General features: G+C 31.6%; 1 protein-coding gene across 11 annotated transcripts in view; it reads left to right on the plus strand.

Moving 5' to 3' along the window:
- The window catches only part of LOC118186794 (uncharacterized), a 131,921-nt gene that overhangs the window by 13,372 nt on the left and 90,713 nt on the right, over positions 1-27,836 (plus strand). For all 11 annotated transcript variants that reach the window (XR_015043402.1, XR_015043401.1, XR_015043399.1 and 8 more), the window contains exons 3-4: positions 7,458-7,563; positions 12,697-12,787. Coding sequence is in view for 5 of the 11 variants with exons in the window: in XM_085824938.1 (XP_085681064.1) it covers positions 7,458-7,563; positions 12,697-12,787 (197 nt within the window). In the remaining 6 variants the exon portion in view is untranslated. The remainder of the gene's footprint in view (positions 1-7,457; positions 7,564-12,696; positions 12,788-27,836) is intronic.

The following is a 27,836-nucleotide window of genomic DNA, read 5'->3' on the forward strand; positions in this document are numbered from 1 at the left end:
AAAATAATGTTTAATTCATATTAACTTTTGTAATACATAAAATTATGCATGCTTAAGTGTGCATATCATGACACTTATTTTTCAAATACTAATTCAGAATGCTTATTATTAAGACCAATAGCTTAAGTACAAAGTCTTAATCCAGGCTCGTCGAGACTTCGGCGATTACGGATTAGGGGTTTTTCTGGATTATAGATCATCAATTTAAATGTGGTAAGATGGCATGCAGAAATTATAAAATTAAAAATATGAAACCGTAATTTATGAAGCAAAGAGCAATTATAATCTAAAGGGTATCAAAATTTACAAAAAAAAAAAAAAAAAAAAAAAAAGCTTAATATATTTATTTGTTTACTTTATTAAACATTTCTTTCAATGTAAGTTGTTTAAATTGCTTCGTTTTATGTGCTAATACTTTCTCTTTAATTCTATAAGCAGACATAATTTCTTGTTCAGTTCCGCTGTTCAAGTCCTGCAATTGCTGTGTCGAGAATACCGACTAACTTGTCAATCGAAATTTTTTCGTTTTCACTAACCTCTCTGTCACTTTCTTCATGCCTTTTAACCATTTTTTGCAGCAATTCCACTTTTTGTTTGATGGACATCGAAACATGCTTTCGCTTCGTAGATCTTTTGGTAGCTCCAGAATCGGAAACTCTTTTTGACATAATCAAAAGTTCAAGCTTACTTTTTATAAAATTGCTCTAACAGTCTGCAAAAAATAATAAGCCGGCTCCAATTAGAAGATTAAGGAACAATGCAGTCTGCAACATTAACTGAAATAGATAATTAGGTAATTTTAGCCTAGCTTATACTGTCCGTTATACATTAAATGTGCATGCGTAAACGTATTATGCACATGCGTAAAAGCTACGCATGTACAGAAAGTTTGTAGCTTTGAGGTCCGGATTATAGATCATTCCGGATTATGGATGTCCGGATTAAAGACTTTGCACTGTACTAACATTTTGAGATAGACCCTCCCACCAGTGACCAAGTATTAAGACAGTTGAATAATGGTAGTTCACCCTGAACCAGGTGAACAGGCTGAATTTCAGGGTTTTCCCCATGCATAATAGGAATATGAGGCAGTTCCTGTAGAAAGTCTTCTGCTGAGGCATTTCTTACATTAGGCAGATAGTCTTTGTCTGCTGTCCTGTAACCAAATAGGCCTACACATCTTGAAATGCAAGTATTTTGGACAAAAATTATATTTGTTTATCATTTTATTATTTCATGGCAACCTTCAAACATGAATTGATAGGGCTCACAAGTTTTCTAATGATGTAAATTTAAAAGTGATTGAGCAGAAGAGTTTGCACATGCAGTCATAGTGAGAAAAAGTCATAGTCGATTATGGAAGAGTATAGCTTTGATTAAGTGAACTAAGAGTAAAAGGTTTTTATTATTATTATTCCATTTGTGGGTTTGCAAAGATAAAATTAAAAGTGTGGGACACTGCATAAGCTTGTATATAAATGTTAGCATAATTTCAAGGATGAATCGAATTGACAGCCTAAAAATGATATATATAAGTGAGTCTCTTACATTCGGATCGTTTCTCTTTGACAGTTTCGCGTAAAGTCCCTGTATTCCTAAATTACTATCCCCTGAGCAACCCCTCATTTTATTTATAAATTACTTTGTTCCCTCTTGATACATTTCAGTTTCTGAAAACCTTTTTACATTTGGGAAGGAGAGGAATGTGCTGTGCACTACAAAACAAATACAGCTATCATAAAGCTAAAAACAACCCAAAACATCAAAGGGAAAAAGTGTTTGTTAGAGCTATGAATATGTGGAATGAATTACACAATATCAGTTTTATATACACTCATGTCCAAAATTATGTTTACATGCATAAATTCACGGATTTCTCAGAGACTATGACTTATAATTTAATGAATTTTCGTGGAATCATACATAACATGATGACACATAAATGCAAAAGAAAAAATTGAAGATCACCTCATATGATATAAAATTGTAGTATGAAACAATAAAAATGGTAATAAAGTGTGACAAAGAGATTTAAGAAAAAAAGGAATGATTCAGAAAAAGAATTAAGTCTTACAAATTTAATATGGAATATGATCTTCCCTGACTTGTACACACATATCACAACGTGTTTTAAGGCTGGAAATAACGTTGTTAACCACAGTTTGGGGAATTAATATCCACTCTTCCAGCAATGCCGTCTTCAAAACATTTTCATCTCTAGGAGGAGGATGTATACGTGCAATTGCTCTTCCAAGGCAGTCTCATAAGTTCTCTATCGGGTTAAGGTCAGGAGAGTTTGGTGGCCAAGGTATTCGCTTAATGTCTTCACTTTTAAGGAATTCATCAACGAGGTTTGCTCGATGTGGACGGGCATTATCATCCATAAATAAAAAGTCAGGTCCATATGCACCCCTGAAAAGTCTTACATAAGGATCTAAGACCTCATCTCGATATATCTGGCCTGTCACAGATCCGCTGCTGAACACGTGTAGGGGCGTACGTCCATCGATCATTATTCCACCCCATACCATCACACCTCCACTACCGAAACGGTCACGTTCCCACAATGTTCGAGGGATCATTTCGTGTTCCTGACTCCCTCCAGATGTAAACACGTTTAGAATCACCAGTTAAACTAAACCGCGACTCATCAGTAAAGAGAACATGGGACCATTGATGTTCAGTCCAGTTCTGATGTTCTTTACACCAATTAAAGCGATCCCTCTTTTTCTGTGAAGACAGTAAAACACATACCCTTGGCTTTCTGGCATAAAGGCCTTTTTCATTAAGCCTTCTGTATATTGTTTGCCGTGATGCAACAGTTCCAGTGGCGGCTGCAAGCTCTGAACTTAACTGGCGAGCAGTAGCCTTTCTGTTACGACGGGCAGTTAATGCCAGATACCGATCTTCAGAAGCAGTTGTCATTCGTTTCCGACCTTGTCCAGGCCTCCTTACAACACTTCCATCATTTTGAAACTGTTTCCATAGCTTAGAGACTGTCTGTCTTGAAATATTCAGACATGTGGCTGTTTCCATGATTGACTGCCCTGCTTCTAAACAGCCGATAATTCGCCACTTTACAGATTCTTCCAAATGATACTTCGAAGCCATAACAAACCGCTTTGAGTCCCTACACACTGAAATCAAACGCTATGTTGCAGAAATTCACTCAAATATTCAGTTTGCGCAAAGCGCTTAATTCACCCTTGGATGACGTAACGCCTAGATTTGCATATCACAAACCGTTTGATTACTTTTGATTGGATAATGCTAATTAGGCTTGGTTTTCACACATTCCCTGCAAATACGGATCACATTGATTCGATATTTCATTGAATATCATCATTTTTGGGTATGTAAAGATAATTTTGGACATGAGTGTATATAGATAATTTAAAGTTAAGTTGTAAGAACAAGTGAAAAAAGACCAATTTTGGTCAAAATTTTGTGCATTGTGCTGCAAAATTAAGGAAAATAGAAGATAAATTTTAGTGCGCACGGCAAAAAGTTACCAAAAACTGTGGTTCCGTGAAAACTTCAACATAAGCATATTTAGTTGCTATGAAAAGTGTGAAAGAGGAGAAAAATACAATATTTGAATATTTACAAGTAAAATTAATAAAAAGTAAGCTATATGCTAAACTAACTAAGTAATTTTTAACACAGTAAAAAAACAAATCAATTGAATGAGGTAAAATAATGCTAAATGAATAAAGTAGATTTTAAAACACAGTAAAATACTAATCAATTGATCAAGGTAAAATATAAAAAAATATTAAAATTAAGAAGCGGTAAATGGTTAATTAGTCCAATTCAAAGTTCATTTTGGCTTGTCAAAGGAAATTTTTAAAATGAATTTCGAACCAAGCTAACTCCATTACGCGTTCTGCCGAAACAGACAATTGAAACTTTGTGCTACAAAAATTTTTAATGACTTAAATAAACTATATCAAAAACCTTAGTCTCAATTCTCTGTTCCAATTTCCCGACGCGTCCGCATATATTGACACATTAAGGTGTAAATAATGAAAAGGCAATTCCGATGTACAGAAAAAATAAATAGCGATATGCTATTAGTCAACAAATAAGAACTTATGGGTTGGACCTGTGAGCTTAAAGAATTGAAACTTTGTAAAGGTACCGTAAATTATATTTAAATCAAAAAGGAAAAAATAATATATAAGACGACTAGTAGCATGGGTCTTGCCAAGACCTAGAAAAGCGTTTAAGAGAAAAAAATTTAAAAAGCAGACCTGGTACAAAGCTGTCTTCCTTGGGGACGAGGAAACTCGAAAAGGGTGTGCAAACCCCCTACTGTTTCCATTGCGCTCCAACTTGCTGGATGACATAGGTATTTGGATGGCGTAGATGATCCATAATGACTCAATTGTAATATATTCAGTCTCGGAAGCAATGACCAGGAAATTGGAGGCGAAAACAGATTAAATCTTCACTTTTATTTTAAGCAACATGTAGCGGTTGCACACAAGTCGGCACATTAAATGTGCCTGTTCCAAAGGGCTTACATCTTTGATAATTTTGTAGCAAGAAAGTAGCAGCAGACAGACTGCAGTCCAGCTAAGGCAAAGCGTAGAAAGAAAGTGCGTAATGTTCAGGATGAAATCTGAAGTCAAATTCAATTAGTTTTGGTTCTCAAAGCTTTCTGATTGAACAGTTAATATTGCTGTAAAATTATTATTTTTTGCTTGAGTTTTAGTTCAATTTACATCACCAGAATTACGTAAGAGTCATATGAAAGATTTTTCTCAAAATGACGCAGTGCAAATAGATGTTGCTATTTTTAGAATAGAGAAGGGAAATTAATTTATGCTGCTAATTTAATCTTTTACATATTCTTTATTTTTCTTATATATATATATAGGTAGGTAGGTAAATATATGTATATAGATAGATGATGGAGAAACTGATTTATGCTCAAGGAAAATGAGAAGATAAAGGATTTCTGAGCCAGAAGAGAGTTTTAGAAACAAGAACTGAAGTACCATTATTTTAAGAGGAGAAAATGGGTGATATTTTAAACATAGTTATGGATAAAGTTTCAGTCTTAAGTGTTCAGAGTTCCAGGTTTGCTTTACAGAATGAGTACTCTGAAGAGAGGGTACATATTTTGTAGTCCAATTTGGAAACTTTTATAAGTAAAAATATGTCTCATTTAAAGGAAAGAATCATCAGCATAATGATAATACCAGCCCCAACAAACAATAAACAGTTTAAGACAGGATCTAATGGTAGCTTTAAAAAAAAAAAAAAAAAAAGTTGGAAAATCTGAAGTAACTATTTCAATCTTAAAAACTGAATGTGAATTACTGAGAAGTGCAAAACAGCATCTGGTGCGAGGGAACAGCAGCATCAATCAGGAATGATGTCTAATTTACAAGTTGTTTAAAATAATTTGGAGAGAACTGAGTCAGAAACTAAATGCAATCTTCAGTATCAGATATCGAAACGTGAGAACAAAAATTCCATTTTGAAAACAATGCAAACGAAGCTTATTGCTATGCTGTAAAAGTTTTGGAGAAATTATATAAAGATTTACATGCAAAATTTGATACTGAAGCTGAAAAAAACCAAAAATTACGTGATGACTTAGTTGAAGTTCTACTCAAATCTTGTGGGAGGGTCATGATTTTTTGAAGACCTCCATCAGTGAATGGCCATAGCACAAGCTCTGCCCTAAAATGCAAATCATGAACTTGAAAAATAAGAAATCAATCATTTCTGCCCTGATCATAGAAAACATGGAAAAGTTTTGTGAAAGATATTTTCTTCTTACTTTAAGAATTAAAGCATCAGATGTAATTTTTTAAATTGTGGATATACAGATTCATTTCCAACCTCCAAAACTTTTACCGTGCTTCAGGGAAACTTAGCAACAAAAAAAAATTACTGTAGCATATATTTTTCTGTTAGATCATGATAACCAAAGAAGAATCAGTTGGTCTTTAGCTAGGATTGTGGAATGTACCCTGTTGAAGATGGAGTAGTTACAGTAGCTAAAATTAAGATGGAAGATGAATTTTACATCTTAGGACAAAGACTATATACTCTGGATATTTCTGCTGAGGAAAGTTATAACATCCAAACGAAATATGCTTTACTTGGAATGAAGGTACCACCTTGAACAACTTTGAAGAGATACCTCCTTGAACAACTTTGAAGAGATGGCCTGATGATTGATTTATCTATGAGTACGGATCCCCGTGCTGTCAAGAAGACCAACTCCGCTACGAGATTTAATCAGCAACTGTGAGTTACTAGAAAGAGCTAACTCGTTAAGATTCAACTAGACTGAACTTATGAACTCATTGATTATTTTGTTTACTTCCCATTCTTGTTTATTTATTATAACAAGATTATTAATGTTTCCCCTTTTCCTTTATGTTTGATTTCAAGACCAAAATTAAAGGTGGGAGGATGAACCATTCTTGCCGTCAGGTGGCAGGCCATTCCTCATCCATCTCCATCCTGTTTTTGACTTTGGAGTTTAGCTGTTATTGTTTGATTTTATAGTCTGTAAGTTAGAGGCAGTCATCTTGAAAAATGCAACTGCAGTGAGAGCTTTTATCGCTGAGCAACTAACTTCCTATCTTTTACTATAACCGTTATCCACGATTATTTTCATAGTGATGCAATTTGTCACTGAAATCTTCAAGTTTCTTCCTGTAAAATGAAATGTAATAAATTTTCTGGCATAATTATACATCGTAGCGTATAATGACTCATGATTGACTTCAGAGCAGTGCCAGTGTCAATAGAAAGACCAGTCAGGTAAATGAGATTTACTTTTAATTACAAGATTTGGAATTTTCTGAGGGGATACATGTGCTCTAAAATGAATTTAGATCATTTTGGAGTTCTTTTGAAATGGTGCCACTGCACACCTCCCACATACTCCCGTTTTTCATATTCTGGGCTTGGCAGCTATGGTATTTTAAAATTTGTTTTAAAAATCTTTACTAAAAATGCTAATATTTCATATAAATCTTTAGAAATTAATAAATAAATTATCATTATGAATGAATAATTAATACATTGTAATAAATCAATAATTCGTAAATCATGTTTTTTATAATGAATGAAAGGAAGATTAAAGTATATATATTTCATTTATTTAAAAAAAAGTGAGTTGATTACCTTATATGTCCAATGAAGGCAATTTCTGTTATGCAGGAGAAATCTACTTGAAGGAAGTGGGGGGAACAGAAACGTTGCCTTTTTTTTTTTTTTTTTTTTTAAGCATAACTATTAATTACGTCTGACAGGTATTTAGTAACAGATCAAATATAATGTTAGTATAAAAATGTAAATTCCTTTGAAAGGTTTTATTTTCTTTAGTCATTTAAAAGATGCTTTTTAAAGTATTATATTAAATTAAAGAATAAATTTTATCTGTCATAATTAGAATTCAGTTCTTATCCCGAATTATCTTTTACTAGAACAAGAATTAGAGTACATTGATGAAGATGGCAATCCTGTAGATATTGGTGAAAACAATGCAGAATTATATGAAGTTGCTGATATTGAAGCATCTGACAAACTAAGGTAAGAATCAAATAAGTGAACAAGAATATATATTTATGATAAGATTTTTAAAGATATTTATGTTTTATTTAGAAGATTATTGTGTTCTATATTTTCTTTAAGAATGCTACCACTATTTCTGATTAGCAATAAATAATTCAGGAGGTTCTAAAACATTCTGGCTGTTTTCAGAGTGAAAGAGTGCACAAAAAGTTTGTGATACCTTGAGCAAGTTTTCCTTTACAACAAAGCAGTCACAATGGTTTTATGTGGGGGGGGGGGAGATGCAGTTTTTCTCCCATGCTGAAAAAGGAAATAATGTTATGAGGATCATATTTATATTGGAGAGACTACCACTAAAAAATAACAAAATGACATGGAAGAAAGTTTAACTAATATACTGAGAACACAATTATCTTCTTGCACATAATACAAAGTAACTGCTCAATCTTGTTTATTTTTACTTCCTTGTACGAAGTAAAAAGGAAGTATTATAATCGCGAAAAGTTTTAGGCAGTATATTTCAACGAAAATATCCATTTTGACCGCTATCGAATGCAATTTAATGATGTTTTTGCATGATATCTGTACGTAAGGACAGAATAAAATACTCTTTTCCTTCAAAAAAAATTATAAGACTGCTTTAAAATTAATTCTGAAGAGAATTTTTCATGGCGTATGTACGTACGTATCTCGCATAACTCAAAAACGAGTAGCCTCAGAACATTGAAATTTTGTATATAGGACTGCTATAACATGTAGATGTGCACCTCGTATTTTGGTTGCAATCGGCTGCACCAAACATATATAAATATATTTATATATATATCTACTCTGTTACCCTGCTCAGTGATCTCAGTTTCTTTACCCTTATATGTTTGTAAATTATACATTTTTTGCTTTAAAAATGATTGTATTATGTTGATTTTATCTTCCGGTTAAGGTTTTTATGCCTTTAGTAAATCTGTGTGCAATATTTTTAGAATTATCAACAATTTTAAAGTTATCTAAGTGCCGCTAAGCCTTTTTTTTTATGGCGGCCATTGATGTTTACATTTGAAACAGGAGACTAGTGGATTTGTTGCCAATCTAGAGAAACTTAGCTTCGCAACAACAAAGATAACGCATTCATTTATTATTGCCAATTAAATTGTGCTTAATTCTTTCTGGAATTTTTTCAAGGAAATAAGTGTTTAAGATTTACTTCGTAATTTTTAATGTAGATATTTTGAGTTTTTATTTATTTTTGCCTTCTCGCGAAGTGAGAACTGAATTAATTAAACGATAACTCAATCATCTGTGAAAAACTGTTTCTTTTTTGTTTTGTTTGCTTAATTTCTTTTATACATCATTCTAGCTTTATTATAGTATTTGAATAGAACATTAGGCAACGATTAGATAATTCTATTTATTGAATGATATAAATTTTGTGCATTATGAGTTATAATATGAATGAAATATATAAGTTAACTCTGATATAATTATTGGATTATATAACAGTTAACTTAGTTTCCGTTATATAATTATTATATAAGTTAACTGTTATATAATTATTAATACTCTTAAGTGAATCTAGCGCCGGAGTGTCGCTATGGTAAACAAATACTAGAGTGAATTTTAAAGAATGCATTTATTCTATTGTGGTTTATGCACTGTCGGCGAAGTAGATTTAATTCAATCCAATAAGTTTAAATGAAATGCAAGAAAAAATGCATATAATTTAATATTCCATACAAGGAAGTCATGTGGTGTACACATCAGATTTTTTGTAAAAGGAGTAGAAGACAAACCTGCTAATCAGAGGTTAAAACCACTGAGTGTAGTTATTTCCACTTAGCTTGGTTTCAAACCTAGGTGACTAGGCTACCTGCATTTTTTTAAATTTTTTAATTTTAATTTTTTTTTTTTTTTTTTTTTTTTTTTTTTTATTTTGAGTATGTGTGGTTTTTTCCTATGTGTAATGTAAATACAAGCTAGTTTCCGTCAGAATGTCCTTTAATAAAGTCCATACTTCCTCTTAGGCTGATACGCTCTGGCTTTGCCATATTCAAATAACCTAACCTAAAAGGCAAACATATAGTTATCATTATGCAAGCAAATTTTATAAATCTGGTTTTGAATGCTGGTAGGGCAGTTGCGACACACAAAATACACTACTATTTATGCTATTGCATTTCTTTATGATAAAAGATTTTTACAGTACTAATGTGTCATTTGGAAGAATCTCTGAGATGGAATGTCATTTTTTTAGAAGTATGACGACAGACAATCTGACAGGAATAAAAGGATGGTGGCATATTTAAAATCAGGCAGTCTCTGGAAGCAATTTAGACTCTGACATTGTTGTTAAAACTCCAGTGTAAGATTGTATGAGGGGTAGAAAGAATTGCTTTCTGAAATTGATAATATCTATAACTTATAATTCAGTACTTCCCAACCTTTTTACACCACAGTATGCCTCACAAGCATAAATAATTTCAAGACTCACCATAAAGGAACATCTTTCTGTTATGAAGAGAGTTTCAACTAAGAGTTCTTCTTCCACATATTAGGGATTAAATTAATATGATCCTTGATTTCTTCCAAAAATTTATGCTGTATAATGCATAAAATTTCCATATAGATATCCACTTTAGACAAGGATGCAGTAAATGAAAAGCCCTTAATCCATTGTTAATGACAAAATAAACATTTTAAGTATTAATATAAATATCTGCAGTATTTCACTGCAGTTAATACATGTATTAAACCCTTTTTTCAGTAAGACCATGGAGTTTGTTTCTGTGAATGCTGCTTTTTATATTTGGGTCTATGATCAAAACAGTTATGTGCTATTAATGAGCAAGGCACATAAAACATTATAAATATAAAAACATTTCACTCATATATTTTGTGATAAATTTGTTCACTCATATATTTTGTACCAAATCATTAAAGAATATTAATAGCTTTTTTGCAAATGGGTATAAACTTCTTTCGTGTAGTTACCCAGAAGGGAGTTAACGGAATGTCCTTAAACTCAGCTTCTAGGGTACAATCACTTTTTAAGTCTAGTAACTTTTCCTTTTCTCTCACAGGGAAGATGCTAAAGGATTTTGAATCCAGTCAAATTTTTTTCTCTTCTAGATAATCTTGTAATCAACTTTATCAGTGTGGATAATCTCATGAAACAACTTCACATTTAAATTTGAATTCATAGAAGCTTAATAGTTGAAATTCTAATCTTTATATGAAAACTACTTGGTAGAAAGGTATTGATATATTTTACTTGGTACTTACTTTACTTCGCCCAGCATACGGTACATTGAGGCACAGAAGAAATATTGGAACACACAAAATTAAATTTGGTTTAATCCTCTTTATATAGTGTATGATTCTATTGTGTCTTAAGCATTTTCTTTTGATCATTATCATGGCTTATAAATTTAATGCATTTTCTTATTTTTTTAAATATTAGTCCATTATTATGGGTCATTGAAGAATGAATTTAATAGAATTAAAATATATGCTGAATACAAAAATAAACAAGCTACTAAATAGAAGGCTATCAATCACATGAGACTAAAATCACTGCATTATAATTAAGAATATTAAATAGGCATTATTTGCCAAGACATCCAAAATACTGAAAAATGCAAAATATCTTCAAATGCTTCTTTTATGACCATTGTGGCTAAAATGAATGTTATATATCAATGATAACAGAAAAAGCATTTCTGTCAACAAATCATAACAATTTGATTTATGTTTTACAATCTGTCAATCTTATAAATACATTGATTTTCCCCAAACTATCAATCTTATTAATTAATTTGTGTTTCTCTTATCTATCAGTTTTATTAATTTATGTTCCACAAACTATCATACTTATCAATACTATCCACAAACTAAACACAAATTTGGAAAAAGATGCAATAAAACATGTTTTACACTGACCATTTAGCAGCACTGAATGAACATATACTTAAATATAAGCTCTTACAACACTCAACTGGTGCTTTCATAACAAATGATTTAGAACTGAAGCAGATTTAAGATCTGAGTTGTATGCAAAATTTGAGGAAGGGGGGACCCTATAATATTCTTCACACTTGCATGTTTGTAAACGAGCAATAAGGTAAAATACTCAGCAATCTAGCCTTCTGAGTAGTATCACCTTATAATCAGGACAAACAGAGGCTGATGCTAATTCACAATGAAGAAATTCTCATTTTAGTCCATTATTATAAAAATATATTAATTAGTATAGCTAGCCTTAGCTAATAATTTAAAGTGATTTTACCTGGTCTCATATTTTGCAATAAGTATTATTTTATAGCATACATATCATAAATAAAACATGTTTCTGTGTATTGGTACATTGCAAAATTTCTCATTTTTCTTTTTGTGTATGTTATTGTCTGCAAGTGGATTAAAATCTATTGTTTGTGATGAAATTTTATAAAATACAGATTATAAGCTTTAATATATATATATGTTACTGTTTTGATCATTCTCCTCGTATCACTTCATTTTAGAAATGCAGAAATAAATTAAGTTTTTCCAGTTGAGACTCTTTTTGAGTGGAATTATGTTATTGTCCAATAAATGTTTAGTTTTATGAATTGGTAACAAAAACTATTATTTTTATTTAATAAAAGAAGTCAAATATTTTTATGCTAATTCATACATATATGTAAAATAAAATGTTTACGGGCTTTTTAATGGGAATAGTTTTAAACCAAGTTTGTGTTTAAACTTCCAATACTGAATAGTTAATATAATTTAAATGGCTTGATTTTAATTATAATTTTTTACAACTTCAAACTGTATTAAGTAGATAAAAAACTAAGTCTTTTAATAACATTTAATCTAATAATATGAGAAAGGTAGATGTTTTGAAACCATATATTTTGAAATTTATGTTTGGGGACTTTTACAAAAATGTTACATAAGTAATTTAATGCAGTTACTTATCTATGGTCAAGCAAGCTAAAAGCATAGATTATGCAAAACATGCTGATTTTTTTCTGTCATGATTTCTTGCAGAATTCTTACTGAGAACTTTGCATTTGTGTTTATGAAATCTAAAAAGTGCTTATACATTTGTTTCTGCATCAAAAAATTTAATATTTGTAATTCAGTTAATGTGATTAATATTTTAATTCGTTTTAGCAATTTAGAAGATGATGATGTTTTAGAATTGGACTTAGATGCTGAACTTGATAGTTTTACTCAAGAAGATCCAGATCTTTTAGTTAGAGAGGTATTTACCATAACTATACTTTTCTATATTAATCTCATCTATACGTATTTGATACTTTTCCATTAAAACCATGCCATACACTTTCAGCATTATATTGGTGCATTTTGGCTTATTACTTTCCCTGCATCTTTGGCTTGAAACTAAGTGCCTCCCCCCAAAAAAAAATTACTTGTCATTTTTATTATTTATTTTCTCACCCCCCCCCCCCATGATCTAAATTTCTGTTGGTATTTTTTCCTTCCAATTTGTGTTTTCTTCATCCTTGAAAATCGTTTTTTAAAAAAAACAAGACATGAAATTAAAACAAATACAGAAAAAGTTGGTTGTATTTATTGCTTTTTAATAAAGGAAAATAACAGGGATTAATAAACTTTGCACTAAAGATAATCATGCACGATTAATAACAGGCATGAAATTAAAAAGGGCATTTAATTGGCATGAAATGTATCTGAAAAGCTTTAAAACACTGTGTTGTGAAATTTGTTAAAATGGCAAGTAGCATTTCTTCTTTGAAACATAAGTAATACGACATGAATTCAACTAAATAAAAGTCTAAATTTTGGCAGGAGGTTCCCATTTCGCATGATGTTGCACCATTGTACACAAAGCATTCAGCCAATTGTGGATATAATGTTTAATGTCTATAATGATAAAATGGTCCAGATCCCAAATAATGAAATTCATTGGAGTTAAAAAAAATCATTACAGCAAGAGTGATGGTTATAAAATAGTTATTACCAGGAAAAAAGCCCAAAACATAGTTTGTGTGTATTGAAAATGTTCAGCTTTAGACGCTTCATTTTTTCTGTATGTGTGTGCGCATATATATCGGGTTTTAACGAGTCTCCCACCACCACAAATATCGTCAGTGCAAACAGTTTGTGTTGGTGTGTTTACTCGTATTTTGTCAAATAATTTTTGGCATTTGAAAAAAGACTTGCTTTAGAACACTGTGTTGTGATATTTGTAAAAATAATATGGTTGTCATTAAGTACAAAGTGTCTGAAATGTAACTATCACACTACCAGATTAGAACCATCATTTACTTCCAGTTCTGTTGCAAAAAGTCAGCTGCAGAATGTTGTCAAATCCTGTGTATAGCTTTAAGTACTAATGTTGTATCATATGACACTGTGAAGATTTGGTACCAAAAGTTCAAAAACAAGGATTATGATCTTATGTATAGCTTTCGGTACTAACATTGTATCATGTGACACTGTAAAGGTCTGGTGTCAAAAGTTAAAAAAAAAGGAGAGGGACTATGACATTCAAGAAGTAGAGCGCTGAAGTTGGCCTACTGATGTTGATGAGATGCGTCTGCAAGAACTTGTGGAAGAAGATCAGTATGCAACCACTCAAGAGCTTGCTAAGGAGTTAATCATTATCATGAAATTTGATAGCTGGCTATATATCATTTCAGGTATTTTTAAAAGTATCTGGAGACAGGTCTTGTCAGGATCTTACATATCAGTTTTTATATGCAAATATTTCTAGAATTCTTGGGTGATCTTCGTACTGCATTAGTTTTTAAAAAGCTGCTTTATATTTTTATTTATTAGAGTGCTCAAAATTCTAATATTCATTGACTGATTGAGTGATATATAGCGTTTTGGGAAAGAAACGTTATCATTAGCTTAACCTTCCAGCACGCGCATATGTGCAAAATTTATGACAAATTCAGTTTTTTATGCACATTTTTCGCATATCAAAGCTGAGACGTCTGAAGGTAATTTCTATTCCTCCTTTCTACCCTTCCCCACATCATGAAATGTGCCAACAGGAAGTCATTTGACATTTTTTTTTTTTTAAACTGGGCTTTTGTGCTATGTGGCAGCTTTTTCATAAAAGTTACAACACGCCCGTGGTCGTGTTTTAAAATTCTTAAAATTTTTTTTTCTCAAATATTTTGTAATTCTGTGTTATTAATTGCCGTGTATTATTTTTTAATTTGAATACATTTGGCTCTGTAAATTTTATATCGGTTTTCATGGCAAAAATATATGTGCAACTAGCTGATTTTGCTCAGATTCTTCAAGAATTATCTGATAAAGAAAAGGAAGACAAGGAAACCTTTGGGAGAACAATAGTGATTTCCATTTCTTATTTTCTTTTATTTCTATTTTTTAGAGATAAATAAAAACATTAAAATTAGTTTAAAGTGCGTTTTTATAACCAGTAAGAAGTAAATTTCCTTGCAGAAGTAAGTAATGCTAAACTTACGTTTTTTCCTACCAAGGTCTTTTCCCTTTTTATTGTCTATATTTGTCTTTGATGAATTTTAAAAATAGCTTTGATTTTAAAATATAATTATTAAATAATAAGTTTAAAATTTTCTATAATGAAATACATCATTGCATTTCCATCTCACTAACATAAGAACTTAAAAATAATTGACTTATATTTGAATGTGATATCATTTGTATTTTGCAATAATAAGATTAATATTTTATTTCTTAACTAATTTATTATCAGTATTTACTCATTTCTGTCGTTTTTCGTGCCAAAAACGGTAAATAACGCATGTCGTAAAAAATACGTCACATGCCTGCTCATGTAAAATTGCCAAGCACGTGCGCTGGAAGGTTAAACTGTGATTTTGATAAGATTAATAATAATAGATTGAACAAAATAATAAGCTATTTCAGATCAGAAAATTAAGGATTAAGAAAGAAATTGAGAAAATTAAGAGTGATTTGGTATTTTAACTGCTCTGAATTCCTTGGAATGTAATTCTTTCTCCCTTCTCCACTGTTACTGCAACAAAAGAAAACTGGTATGAGCAATATTCTGCTCCAAATAAATGTGTCTTGAGGCTTCACTTGTTGTTTAGATCGTATAGGGAAGTGCTCCCCCCCCCCCACATACACACGCTACCGAGCCTCTTTTAAGTTACCTCTCTTTCTTTCTTTCTTTTTTTTTTTTTTTTTTTTTTTTCTTAATACAGTTCAAAGTCCAAGATCCAGACTCCTCAGGAATTCAGCGATTCCAGATTTGGGATTTTTACAAATATTAGATCATAATTTTAAATCTAGTAAGACGGCATGTAGAAATTATAAAATTAAAAATATGAAATAATGAATCATTTATGATCTAAGGGGTATCAAAATTTCAAAAAAAAAAAAAAATTTTTTTTGAGAATACCAACAAACGTGTCAGTCAAATTTTTTTCATTTTCAATAACCTCTCTGTCACTTTCTTCACTATCAGTAGCAGTTTTTTCTGGATCTAGAACCATACAACAGATTTCACGGTCTCTTAAATGACTGATGATAAGGACTCTGTCATCACAATGAAAAATCTTCTTTTATCTTCATTTGTTAATGCTTTTCTACATTTCTGGACAAAATCCATTAATTGGAAAATTTTACCTTTGGTTTGCGATATCCAAAAACTTTCAGATTCGCAGCTATCATCTTCATCATCCTCACCATGAAATATGGTAGCTGGCTATAAATTATGCCAAGCATTTTTCAAAGACACATCCTCTCACAGTCTCATAATGCTCCACTCAGCAGATTTTATGCTAAAATATTTCAAAAATTCTTGAGTAGTCTTGCCATTATTCGAGGTATTTAATATGGATTTAAAAAATGCTACTTTATATTTGCATTTCAGCACACACTCTATTCCAGTATCCATAGGATGAGTAATGGACATACAATTTGGAGGAAAGAATGATACAGATACATTATCTTTCACTAAAACTTTTAAGTGAAGTGTGAGCCAAACGGTTGTCTACAATTAGGACAATTTTTGTGTCATCGGGTAAAACAACCGAATTCAAATGTTGCCAGAGCTTGAGTATGAAATGATTTTCAAACTAGTCATTCATTAATGTTTGTGTATTCCATTTTCATTTATTTGCACGATGTGTAATGGAGAAAATCATTACTCCTCTAAGTGCTCGAGGTCTTTTTTTTTTTTTCACCCCCCCCAATAATGAAAAGTTTACATCTTTGACACCGAGCCTTTTCGTAGAGGTTGCCAAGGGGTATTTCGTGATACATATTGCCAGAAAAGACTAGTTTAACTCCAGCATTATATATTAGTTCTGGAGATAACTTTTCACTATTAATAAGCTAATTGAATTCATCTGCATTTAATTCAGCAGCTTCAGTATCAGCTGAAGCTTTTTCACCTAAAATTTGTAATTGCCTTATACCATGGCAACTTTAAATTTGGTTAACCAACCTGTCAAGTAAGTGCACTCAGTTATTAAATTCATTCTTCATGAAATGTTTTCGCTAGAGCTATTAGCATTGGGCCCGTCAGTGGCATGCTCTCACTGCAACACTGTTTGACCCACTCAATTTTACTTTGTCATAATCGTCACTTTTAGAATAATGAATCATTTTTCTGTTGTTCACTGTGAGTAGGGTGTCGGAATCCACAAAAAATTCAGAAAGTTCCTTTTTCTGTTTTCTTATGTCATACAAGGTGTGACAAAAAAAAAATGAGACTAAGTGTGTAGCTTGAAAACAGACTGGCGTTGACAACAACTGTTTTGTGATGTCGTGCCACATACCTCCTCTATCCATGCGGCCAGTTTCGGCGTAATCAACCATGCCAGTGGGGAGTATTGCATCATTGAGTGAGTACATGCAACTACATTCTGCCGGAAAAATGTCTAATGTAAAAACCAAACAGCGAATAAACATCAAGTTTCTTGTGAAACAAGAAATCAGCCATGGAGGAAACATTTCAAATGTTAACAGAAGCTTATAAAGATGAAACTTTTATCTCATGCACGTGTGCTTGAATGGCACAGGTTTTTCAGGGGGAAGGTACAGTGTGGAAGATGATGAATGTGCTGGGTGCCCACTTGGGCATTCATCATGATTGAATGGGTTCCCAGTGGTCAGACTATTAATCAATACCACTACATTGAAGTACTAAAAAGACTTTGTGAAAAAATTAGGGAAAAAAAGGCCACAGTTGTGGGAGTGATGGATGGATGTTGTACCAGGACAATGCACCCACTCACTCGACCCTATCTGTCAAGCAGAGTTTGGCCAGAAAAAACATTACTGTGATGGAGCATCCTTCTTATTCACCTGATTTGGCTCCAAGGGACTTTTTTTATTTCTTAAAGTTGAATCTTACTTAAAGGGAACCCATTTTTCCTCAGCTGAAGAGGTTCAGTTAAAAATGGAGAAGCTCCTGAAGGGCCTTCCAAAAAACTTAGTTCCAGAACTTTTACCAGCACTGGCAACTGTGAATGCTGAAGGGAACTACTTTAAAGGTGATAAAATGTCACAGAGAACTGATTCTTTAAGTAATGATTTATTGTGTGTGTTTGTGTGTCTCAGTCACACCTTGTATACAGTTGACTTACCAATGCCATACTTCTCACATAATTTTGAAACGGATGTTCCTTTATCCGTTTTTTTGCAGCAGTTCCACTTTTTGTATTATGGACATCGAAACATGCTTTTGCTTTGTAGATTCTGTTGTAACTCGAGAATTAGAAAGTCTCTTCGACATAATCAAAAGTTCAAACTTTAATTTTCATAAAATTGTGGCAATGAAAATAGCCTGCAAAAAATAATAAAATAATTAAGCTGGATGAAATCAGAAAAAGTTAAGGAATAGAGCCATCTGCTATAGTGACTGAAATTCCTTGGAATCAGTAAAGTATAATTTTAGCCTAGTTTAATAGCATCTGCTATACATTATTGGCTATGTTTCATGAGGTTGTCGACGAAAGACAAGTTGTTCCACTAAATTTTTGTCTTGCTTCTATCGTGCACTGAAACAGTTAAGCTTGAATTATATTAGTTTAGTTATTTATTTTACTTACATATATTTCTTGCACATTCTTAAGGCTTATCTGAGTCCTGAATAAAATTCCCTCATATACTTAAGGCTTATTGAGGGCCGGCGCTAGATATACAGCCTGATATAGTTTCAATTCGGTCCTGAATTAGGCTACCAAGCGCCTCCCTAAGTTCTAAATTTTTGCCTCCTATAAATTTAGGTCCCAGTGCTTTCCCTAAATTTAAAAAATTTTATCATACCTTAATTTTGTTGCTCGGTGTTTCTCGAAATTCCAAAAATTTTGCCTTCTAAGAATTTCTTTAAATTCTACTGCTCGGTGTGGCCATACGAGTTCTGGTGCCGGTTCTGGGTTTATGTGAATAACAAATCAGTTATTATTAATTCAAATACCATTAGATGTATTATTTGGCCTATGAGTATCATTAACAAAGTCTGTTTTTAGCATATGGAAAGAAATTTTTGTTAAATTTTTCCTCATCAACATTTCATAACACATTTAACTTAAATTTGTAATCATCGCCAAGCGTAATGTTAAGGTAAAAGGTTACCACACTTTGTTATTCAGTTAATAATATAAAAAAAATTGTTTAGACATCGCTGAATGAGTCATTACTCAAGTTGTCATGTATTGATAAACATGCAGTGATGAAAGCAAAAAAATAATATATAATGATTTGCCAGATGGGTGTCGGGGATATAAAATATTAGTAGGTGTAAAATGAAAACTATTTCTATGTAGAATGTCTTGATTTGAGATGTATGCCAAGCAGCTATGGAACCAAATTATTGGTCACACAAAGTTATGTTAAAATGATTGTTTCTTTTATAGCGAGATATTTTATTTAGTGCTAAAATGAAATTAAGAATCAGGACTCTGCACATGTTTTACCATAGGTGGTGAAATCAATGAAATCAAACGCACGTGTGTAATGCATACCCCCCCCCCCGAAAAAAAAGGGGGATGGGGTCCAGATCTTGGACTTAGTACTGTATTATATTTTCCATTCCTAGATTTTGTTAAAGCCCCCCCCCAGCTGGAGTTCTCAAAGTCTAGATACTGGATCATTCCAGACATTGGATGTCCAGGTTTTGGACGTTGTACTGTATGTGTATATATATGTATATGATTTTCCCCATCTGGTTTTCAACCATTAGATTAGCAGGAAAGGGAGAGGAAATGATGCGAGTAAATACAGTAATTTATATATATATATATATATATATATATATATACTGTAACGTATTTTGTAGTATTTAACAAAATAACACATGATCTTCTTAATAAAACATAAATTTTATTTTTAGTTTATGAAGATAGATTTCAATACAGTCTTTTAGTTACAAATTTTTCATGCATCTACTACTGGTGAAACTTTTAGAATAACAATTTCTTATATTGCTGAGCAATTTAGCAATTTCTTACATTGCTGAGCAATGGTTACATGTTACAAATATGATGTTGCCACTCCAATAATAAATATAGTAATGTGTTAAATAATAAAATATTACAACCACTCCTCCTCCAGATAAACTTTAATTTATATTTTTATAAATTAAAGTTTACGATTTTTTTTTCAAAACAACAGAATATCAACGCAATACATAATTGAAATATTACATATGACATAATAATATGCAGTAAGGAAGAGAGGAAAGAACAAAATATTTTTTTTATCTATATAGAGAAACGAATTATTTAATCAGGCCAGCGAGTATGACCTAATGCATCTACATTTTTATGGTTTCTACCACTTCAGTAAACAACAGTGTAACTGTAGGGTTGTAATACTAGTGCCCATCTCATAAGTCGTAGATTTAGACTCACATTATTTTTTAGCCGAACTAAGGGATTATGATCGGTCATGATGAGAAATTTAGTATGCCCGTCTAAATAACATTGCAGTTTCTTTACAGTGAATATCATGGTGGCACATTCCTTTTCTGTGGTAGAGTACTTTTTTTCAGTTTCTGTAAACTTCTTACTGATGTATAATACTGGGTGTTCATTGTCTCGTTCATCTTTCTGAGCTAAAATGACACCCATACCTGAATCTGAAACATCAATTTTCAAAATAAACTCTTTATTGAAATCAGGTGAGTGTAATAGAGGCTTTTGTGGCAGTTTTACTTCTTCAACAACTCTCTCTTGTCTGTTTAGTTTCTTTAAAAACTTCTCCTTGACTGGCATTTCAACTGAAGAACTTGGAAATTCATCTAGAATTTTTAACTGAGAATCGGCTAAATTTGTCAGTTCTTTCTTTTCAGATAGTTTTTGCTCATTGCAAGGTGAACTTTTGTTTTTATCTGTTAATTGCATTCTCATTGAATATGGCAACTTTGAGTATCCTTTATCATGTTTATGCCTCTTTGCTAAGTTTTCTGACGCATGCTTAGATTCTGAACATATTTTTAATTTCTTAGCTTTAAAAGCACCTTTGTGAGTTCTTTTATCAGAAGTTCTTTGATCTGTTGTTAACAAACTGTCAAACACATGTTTGCTTTTTGAGGAAGAACGAACTAAAGAACTGGTAGGGGAATAATCATATTACGCTATCCATAGAAGATGAATAACTAGGTAAATGAGGTGAGTGAACTTCCATATAAATAACTTCAGTTTTCTCATCAGGAGGTGAACACTTAGATTGTTTGTTAGATTTCTGTGAAGCATTGAGAGAAGCTTGACTTTTAGGAGGGGTGAATGACCAAATTACCCTGAATTTTAGCACTATTATTTGTTTGGTTCTGTATCAAAGATGTATAGTTCTACATTTGATCCGTATATTTTTTAGGAATAACAATTAATTCCCTTTCATTTTCATTTTTATCTATTTTCTTTTTCACCAACAACCCGTTTTAACATCTTCAAAATCTTCAATTTTCTTAACCATCTCAGTAGATGAAATGATGGTAGCTTATTCATCCATAAAATGTTCTTTGAAATCAGGAAAAGTACGCTTTTTAATTTGATCAACCAGCATGAGATCTTTTATTTGTTCAAAAGTATTAATGTTTAATCCGTTAAGTCATCCTTCTAAATAATTCTTTTACTCATAGTAGAAATCATACCAAGTACTTTCAGTAGATTTTTGGTGTTTATTAAATAGTTGTCGAAATTTTTTCCGCACTCAATTTAAATTGCTGTAACAGTAGAGATTTTACATATTCATATTTTTTCGCATCCTCCTCTGGCTCTCTAGCAATAAGTTGAATAATTTCAGGAGGCAGCAATGAAATAAGTTGAGTTGCGTGATTTTCAGCAGGTATATTCATAATTTTTGCTTGGCGCTCAAATAACACCAGAAATAAACTTTTTTCATCTTCTTTAGGGTTGAAACATGGCATGACATCATGAATTCTGATTTTTAAAGGCTGCTCAGGTAACTGTGTAGTTTCTACTGGCTGTGCTCTTGCAGCCATTGCTTCCAATTCAAGTTTCTGAAGCTCAAAATCTCTAATTTGCTCTTCTCTTTTGCATTCTTTTACCCTTTTTTCTCTTTCGTGTTCTTCTTTTCTTTCTCTTTCTTCTCTAATTTCAGTCAGTAGTTCTCGAGTAAACTCCTCATCATAACCAGGACTTTCAATAATCAATTTATGCAACTGAGCAATCTTAAATTCAGGTCACATGATTAAACCTAACTCTTCTTACAGTACTTTTAAATCCTGTTTTTTACTCCTAGCTAAGAATGACATGTTAAACAAGTTACCTTTAATAGACTTTCTTTTGAAATTGAATCTAAAAAATTGTACTTGTATTAAAAATGTATAGTTTAAGCGAGACTTAACTTGTCAAATACGAAATTCACTCTGACCAGTTGGTGAAAATTAGTTAAACAACTTTGCCAGTTTGGCACAAAATTAAATAATACTATGCTGGGTTGATGTTTTGACTCACTGTTCACAAGCCTCGTTGGCTATAACTATATAAACACCTTTGCCAGTTTGGCAGTACAATGGAATTTTACCCACATCAGTTTGACGATTTTACTATCTATCTACACATCTGGTTGGCGATAACAAAAATAAATTTTGCCAGTTTGGCAATACACGTTAGCTGTAATATGTCGGGATGACGTTACTATCTACCACATGCCTGGATAGCAAGAACTAAGAAAAGACTTTTGCCAGTTCAATAAAATCACACTGTGTCAGTTTCACATTACTACTTATTTTCCACGTGCTTGCTTGGTAGCAAATTCAAAAAACAGCTAGCAACTTTTTTTTTTTTTTTTTTTTTTTTTTTATAACGGTGCTACTTTGGTAGACGGTTGCACGGATTTTTAGCGATTTACGTTGCCGCAATTGTTGGCGCGATTTTTACAATCGTCAGCCATCTTGAAAAACGCTGTTTTTACGCAAAGTAAAGTATTCGAAACTAAAAAAAATAATAATAAATAAATATCGTTAAAAGTAATGGATTAATTTTTTGTTGAAAATGTCTTTTTTTAAGATGGCAGGCAAGTGTAAATAAATACATTTACTATGAGTATAAAGTACTAAAGTAAGGCTATTATTACTTTCATATAGCAAAAAAGAGAATAAAAATACCGCTATAAAAACATTGTGCCAACGTTTAATTAGATTAAAATATTACTGAAATTGAATATCGAATTAAAAACAATCCTACCAACATTTAAAAGAATTAGAATATTATTAAATTCAAATACTTTAAAATATGTTATATAAAATATAATTAACATTAAAACATGTGTGACAATATTTATCTCAGCAATTTTTGAAAATAGTGTATTAATTTTTTTAACAAAAATTTAAGTATACAATTATAAAATAAAAGAAAAATATGTACTTACATTTTTTTGAGTAATTTAACCTCTTGTTTATTGATAAGTACCACAAAAAAAATCGAAATCATAATTGAATCGGATCTTTTAACCATCTTCATCTGTTATCCAAATATCTCGCACTTCATTGAAGAAGCAATTAGCGAGGTTTCCCTCCAAAATTTCCGCTGAGGCTATTAACAATTTATAAATAAATCTTTGGTTAGGAAAGACAGGTTGGCCAAAATAAAGTTTCAAAGGGCAATTTTTTTATTCCAATACCAATAATTCTTGGTAATTACCAATAACAACATTCGTCTTTGAAACGGAGATATCCATTCCATTTGAAATTCGAAGAGATGAAAAATAAAATTTTAAAATGGCGTGGTAATGCACAAATATTCAGTAACCGATCAGGGAGCTGATTACATCACGCATAGAATAAAAATTATTTAAATAATCATTCATAATAAAATCATTTTTAAAACAAATGCAAAATTAAATTTTATTTTAATATTTAACAGCCATAAATAATGTTTAAAACATTAGATTAAATTTATAGATATTAATAAAACCAATTACTTTTTAAGTAAGGTGATATCATTGATTACATCATCCACAACATAAAATTATATAAAATATTATAAACAATAAAATTTTTATTTCAAATAAAAATGTAAAATTAAATTGATTTTTAATATTTAGAAGCCATAAATAATATTTAAAACACGGAAGTTATGCATAATAAAACGCATTATTTTTTTAATAAAATGACAACAAAGTATTGGTTACCATAAATAACTTATCCAGCAATGGGTTTACTATAGTTTGTATTACTCGCCAAAAGGCAAATCACCAAAAAGTCGCCAAAATCCGTGCAACCGTCTACCAAAGCACCTTTATAACTGCCAGGATGGCTTATACATATCAGTTATCAACATAAAAATTCAATGCAAATAATATTAAAGCATAAATAATAATTTTAAATATTTCTTTACCACAAATATCAATTATAATTTTAAGCTGAATATTGTTAGTGTCAATTATTTTAAACAAAATCTTATACGATATAACTATAATTCCAAAACAAAGTATTAAAATTCAATAATGGCAATACATTGGAATTTTACCCACATCACTTTAGATTATTTAAGAAAATCTTATCTTCGGAGATTAGCAATATCCTGTTCTGACAATTCTTTGCTCAGACGCAAGTTATAGAAACACAGAAGATAACATTTGAATGATCCGTTTCAAAATCTGGCTTGAAAACAGCAGATTTTTGACATCCATTTCTCCTTGAAATAAACAAACTCCAGTTGGTACTACCAAACTTGTTCTAAAAAATTTTAGCAACTTTCTGGGATTAGGAGACCAGCACCATCGAAACTGATAATTGCACTCCTAATTTCCGGGATCTTGTTGGAACCTCCAATTTTATAAGACTGTAACATATTTTGCAGTATTTAACAAAATAACAGATGATTTTCTTAGTAAAATATAAGTTTTATTTTTAGTTTATGGAGACAGATAATTTGAATATGGTCTTTTAGTTACAAATTTTTCATACATCTACTACTGGTAAAACTTTTAGAATAACAAATTTGAACAATTTCTTATGTTGCTGAGCAACAGTTACATGTTACAAATATGGCGTTGCCACTCCAATAATAAATATAGTTATTTGTTGAATAATAAAATATTACAATACATATATATTGCATGCTTGGCAAAAATTTGGGTCGTTGAATTTCTGTTTAATAATTACAGTTGATTTGCATTTCTGTTGTCAGATTGGTTATGTAGAGGTGGCATTTCTAATTTTCATTAATAATTTTAAATAATTAATTTAGGTGTTTTTGGAAGTGAACAGAAGCATAATTGATAATGCCTGAAAAAGCAGTAATATCAGTGTACGGATTCTTCCACCTTTTGAGAAAGTTTGAATGTGACAATGAAAAAAAAGCTTTTCAGATTCTACTTAGTATATTTATAATTTATATTTTTTTATGTGATTTCTTAATTATTTTCCAACTCAGTTCAAATTAATTTTGTAGAATCCACTAGCTTTACATAATTATTTTTAATAATTAAAAAATTCAGCTTTTTAAATTCATTTATTGCCTCTTTAGTTATAATTTAACTTATATACAAGTTGTCCCTCAAAGGATCCCCATTTTTAAAATTAAATAATTCAAAAACAAAGATTGATAACATGAAACAAAAGGTATGTTTATTGGTACAGCTGTAAAAATCTGATACAGATGTTTCACGTTTTGTTGCAGAAAAGTTGCCAACAAGTAGTGCTGTATGCTATATTACCAAGGCATCCCTATAAAGAGTGACAGAGCAATCAGTGTGTGGACAGTTCCTCTGTTAAAAATGTGAAAAGACGTGCATGAAATCACATATTCCATGGAACCTGTTTTTCTGGTACTGGAATTTCACAGGTTAAATTAGTCCTACAGCAACAAACCACAGTTTTCAATACCAATCTAACATTGCTAAAGGTCCTGATTCAAAAAATATTTGTGTACTTTTTTATAAATTTCTGCAAACAGAAAGCATGGCTGATGAGTTGGTGGCAAATTTTGGTCCCGGGCACTTTGTAGTTACTCCTGAAAATGTTGCGACAGTTTCTACACTTATTCAGTAAACTCCGAGTTACTCCATCCTAACACTTGCAACAGAATATGCCTTAATGCGATTTACCATGCATATAATACTTAGAAACTGGCTACATATGTTTCCATTCAAGATCCAATGTCACCAAGCCATTCCCATTCGAGCTGTGCAACAGAGAGACCTCGCAAACGGAATGCTCACAGTGATTGATGATGACGTATTCGATGTTGGCTGCATATGGTTCACAGATGAAGCATATTTTCATCTGAATAGCATTGTGAACAAACAAAATTGGCAATTTTGGGATACTGAAAACTCCCATTTGTGTGAAGGAAAACCATTACATTCCCCAAAAGTTACTGTTTGGGCTGCAGTATCCAGCAAAGGTGTTTATTAGCCACAGAAATGATCACTTCTGACCGTTATGTTGAAATATTGGAACAATTTGTCACCACACTGTTAGCATTGGAGGATGGACCAAGCATTTCGTGATTCATGCAAGATGGGGCCTGACCACACCATACCATACAGGTGTTTCAGTTCCTTGAGGAATACTTCAGAGATAGAGTTATTACTTTGCACTATTCCAAATTTACTGGAACAGGCATCGATTGGCCCTCATACTCACCCAATCTTACCTCTTGTAATTACTTTTTGTGCCACACCTTGAAGTACGCTATCTTCTAAAAAATGCCTGCAACACTGGACGAGCTTAAAAAGTCGATTTGTGAGGCATGTGCATCCATTTATGTTAACACACTACGGAAGGTGTGTGAAAATTTTGTTCTTCGTTTGCGCCACCTCTGTACTGCAAAAATGGACATTTTGAAAACATTGTGATGTGATTACAATGACAGCTTGCAGAGTACACATTTGTTACATATTTTTAGAATGTACTGCGACTATAGCACCACCTATTGGCAACTTTTGTAACTAAATGTGAAACTTCTGTATCAGACTTTTACAGCTGTCACAATAAATCTACCTTTTATTTATTTATTTTATCAATATTTATTTTTGAGTTATTTGATTCTAAAAACAGGGATGCTTTGTGGGACACCCTGTTACAAACCAGTCAAAAACTTAATTCAGTAGTTCACTGAAAGCAGCAGCAAGTTGTGCTGATATTACAAAAGAAATTAATATGGTAAAAAATTTAGCCCATATTCAGTTTGAAATGAACTATATGCAAAAATCAAAAAACCAGAAACAGTGGCAAACAGCAAGAAAAAGGGGCAAAATATGCCAAAACCAAAAATGAAATTAGAAAGTTATATCTTTCACAGCATCATCATCAGGGAGTTGGGGCAACAAATATATCAGCCTGTTTCAGAACCAATAAAGACACAATTAAAGTTTAAAACTTAAAGTAATCACTGGAAAAAAATCTAAATAATCTATGTCTTTATCAATCCAGTCCCTACAGGTTGTATAAGAACCTATTTTCTGAGATTGTTTTAAAGCTTAAACTTTAAATTGTGTCTTTATTATTTCAGAACCAGGGTGATTTATTTACTATTCTGATGACAATTCTGTGGAAGATGTAAATTTCTTGTTTCATTTTTGGTTTTGCCCTTTTTCTTGCAATTTAGCACTGTGCTTCTAGTTTTTAGCTTTTTGGTTTTTGCATATGGTTTATTCTGAATTGAATACGGTATAAATTTAAAACATTTATTTTATTTTCCATTAGATATATATATATTATCGGAAAATTACATGGTGTATATTTTTTCTCAAAAGCTGGCTTAAATGGTAAACATTTAACATTAAAAAACATGCCACGAATATTATATTACATATTTTAAAGGACTTATAAATCAATTTGAATTATATACTTATGCAAAATACTTTCCTATTTGTGCATACAT

This window comes from Stegodyphus dumicola, chromosome 10, assembly GCF_044657685.1.
Source record: "Stegodyphus dumicola isolate Sdum_Otavi_A_Nest chromosome 10, ASM4465768v1".
Lineage (NCBI taxonomy): Eukaryota > Metazoa > Arthropoda > Arachnida > Araneae > Eresidae > Stegodyphus > Stegodyphus dumicola.